Source organism: Plasmodium gallinaceum (assembly GCF_900005855.1).
Source record: "Plasmodium gallinaceum strain 8A genome assembly, contig: PGAL8A_v1_70, whole genome shotgun sequence".
Lineage (NCBI taxonomy): Eukaryota > Apicomplexa > Aconoidasida > Haemosporida > Plasmodiidae > Plasmodium > Plasmodium gallinaceum.
In genome coordinates, this window is record NW_021628231.1 from 1 (window position 1) to 2,730 (window position 2,730).

The window sequence follows — 2,730 nt, forward strand, 5'->3', positions numbered from 1 at the left end:
TCATCTCTACATGCTCTTTATTAATTGGTTTGTTCAGTACTCTAGCAAAAACTCCGAACACCCAGATAATAAATCAACTACTAATAGAATTGATCAATTTTCTAGCAGAATTTAGTATTACATATACGTAAAATTTTGTATGTGATATAAAATTTATTTGTTTAAATGATATTAAAAAAAAAAAACATAATTTCATAAGTAATGATTTTTTATATGAGCCTTTCAAAATAATACACGTATAATATAATTTTTATTTCTTCTAATATGTATTTATCAATAAAAAAAGAATTATTTCATTTACATATATTCACATATAGTAAATATATTAAAAAATTAAAAAATATAATGTATATATTCATAATATAAGCATTAATATATTAAAATGTTTTATAAGTAACCTACTTCTCTTTTTTCTAAAAGTCCTATATAAAAGACAAAAAAAAAAAATGAATATAACTAGAAAAGACATAAAAGACATTGCAAAGAGTGCAGAATTATTCAAACGATTTTCATGATAAATATCCTTATTCTTTAATGATATCGCGTGTGGATTTTTTGAATTTGGCCCTATGTTTTTTATTGGCCTTATGCCTTTCATTGGCATTACGTTATATGGTGGCAACATGCTTTTATGTCGCATTATGTATTTACATGGCATTAGGTCTTTACATGGCATTATTTCATTTATTGGCCTCATGTCTTTTTTTGGCATTATAATTTTTGTTGGCATTATGTTATTTATTGGCCTTATGTTTTTTACAACACTCATTTCTTCATATTCACATGGAACAAACTCATTTGTAGCCTGGATATCGCATATATATGGAGAACATGAAGAATTTAAATTTTCTCCTAAGCAATTATTGGGAACATATAAATATTTGTTATTTAAATCATAATATCGATCATCTAAGTAAATTAAACGTCCGCCGTAATTTGCATCGGTACATTCCATATTATCATTATTAATTTTTTTACATAAGATATTCTTTTTATTATAATATGATATGTATTCTGTTTTTATATGATGGTAGGGATGTCGTTTAAATAATAACTTATCATATTTTGATTTAATAATTTTATGATTGGGGTTTTTTAAACTACTTATATTTTTTTTATTATTTTCTTCATTAATAATGTCATAAGAGTCAAATTTAAGAGTTCTTCCTAAATATTCCATATTAACGGCTTCGCATAATGTTATCTTTTGTTCTGTAGTCCTAAGGCGGCATAAATATGTTTTTTCTGGATATTCATTATTATATGGATTATATTCATACAGAAACAAAATACCATCTTCATCATTATTTGAAAGAATAGTCATCCTAGATTTACTATTTGGTGGATAATATTCGTATGTAAATACATTTCTTGAAGGATCATTTAAATCACTATTTAAATGTTTCTGTATATAAACTCCTAGTGGATGAATACTACAATATGTTTTTTCAAATTTATTTAAACTTATTTCACATATATTCATAATACATTCGCTGAAATCTCCTTCTGATTTTTTACATCCTTCATTATATAAAAATGCCATTTTTTAAATTAATATAAGGTATATATATTTCTTTTTTTTTTTATCAAAAAAAAAAAAAAGAAAAAATAAAAATAAGAGAACACGTTTATAAAATTAAAATGAAATAAAAAAAAAAAATAGGAAAACTAAGGAAACAAAAAGAATAAATATTTTAATTAATTATTAAAGTCTATGTTTTGTTTTATTATGTTTACACATAATTTATTATCTTTTAAAAAAAGTAGAAGAAATATATTATTATTATTATTAGAATATGAAAATAAACAAAATAATGTATATATATAAAAATATATATGAACATATAATAACTTTTTTTTTTTTAAAAAAAAAAAAAAACCAACACAATATTAAAAAATAATCAAAAGTTTTCATGAAGATTTATTTATAAAAAAAGCATTAAAAAAATATATAAAATAATAATAAAAAAAACAGCTTTGTATGATGACGGAAATAAAAGTTCAAAGTTATTTAAAACATATATGAAAATTACTTTTTTTTTTTTTTTTTTCCCAAATTTTTTTAATTAAAAAAAACAAATACATAGGGAAAAAAGAAAAAAAAAAAAAAAAAAAAAAAAAAAGAAGGGTTTCTTGTCAACTGTGATTGTACAAGAGTTAGCCGCTCCTAAGAGGTAGCTGAAAAGTGTTTAAAAGTGAAAGGACATGTACGGGGGAAATGTATATAAGCCTTCTTGTCTCAAAAGGGGAACAGGTTGATATTCCTGTGCCAACAAAAATAAGAGTGAAATAAAGATGGTAACATATATACAAATGAACTCCTTCACGTAGGCCTTACGCTCGGGGTGCGTTTTCTTTGCACTTTACCTTTATAACAAACCTTGGAATCAATTTACTTGGAGAAAAGGTTTGTTGAACTCAATTGAAAAAAATATTGTATAAGAAAATTTTTTTTGTTATACTATTATTTTTTTTTGTATTGTAGCAATAATAATTCGATTTTTGAATTATCCGAAGTAGTAAGGACTATCCTTGAAAAAAGGGGGGAACAGCAGATAATAGGGAAGGTAATATGTATTTATTATCTTTAGCCCTTTATTTGTATACTCTTGTTTTTTATATGAGCGTACCAACAACCGCATCAGGTCTCCAAGGTTAACAGCCTCTGGTTAAATAGAAAAAAGTAAGTAAGGGAAGTCGGCAAAATAGATCCGTAACTTCGGGATAAGG

The 2,730-nt window shown here is 24.1% G+C and overlaps 1 protein-coding gene across 1 annotated transcript; it reads right to left on the minus strand.

Moving 5' to 3' along the window:
• Nucleotides 1-355: 355 nt before the first annotated feature.
• PGAL8A_00186200 (fam-e protein) lies at nt 356-1,543 on the minus strand (the record flags this gene model as incomplete). Its single annotated transcript, XM_028670546.1, has 1 exon — nt 356-1,543. One exon carries the CDS (start codon nt 1,541-1,543, stop codon nt 356-358), a length of 1,188 nt encoding a protein of 395 aa, XP_028527287.1.
• Nucleotides 1,544-2,730: the final 1,187 nt, after the last annotated feature.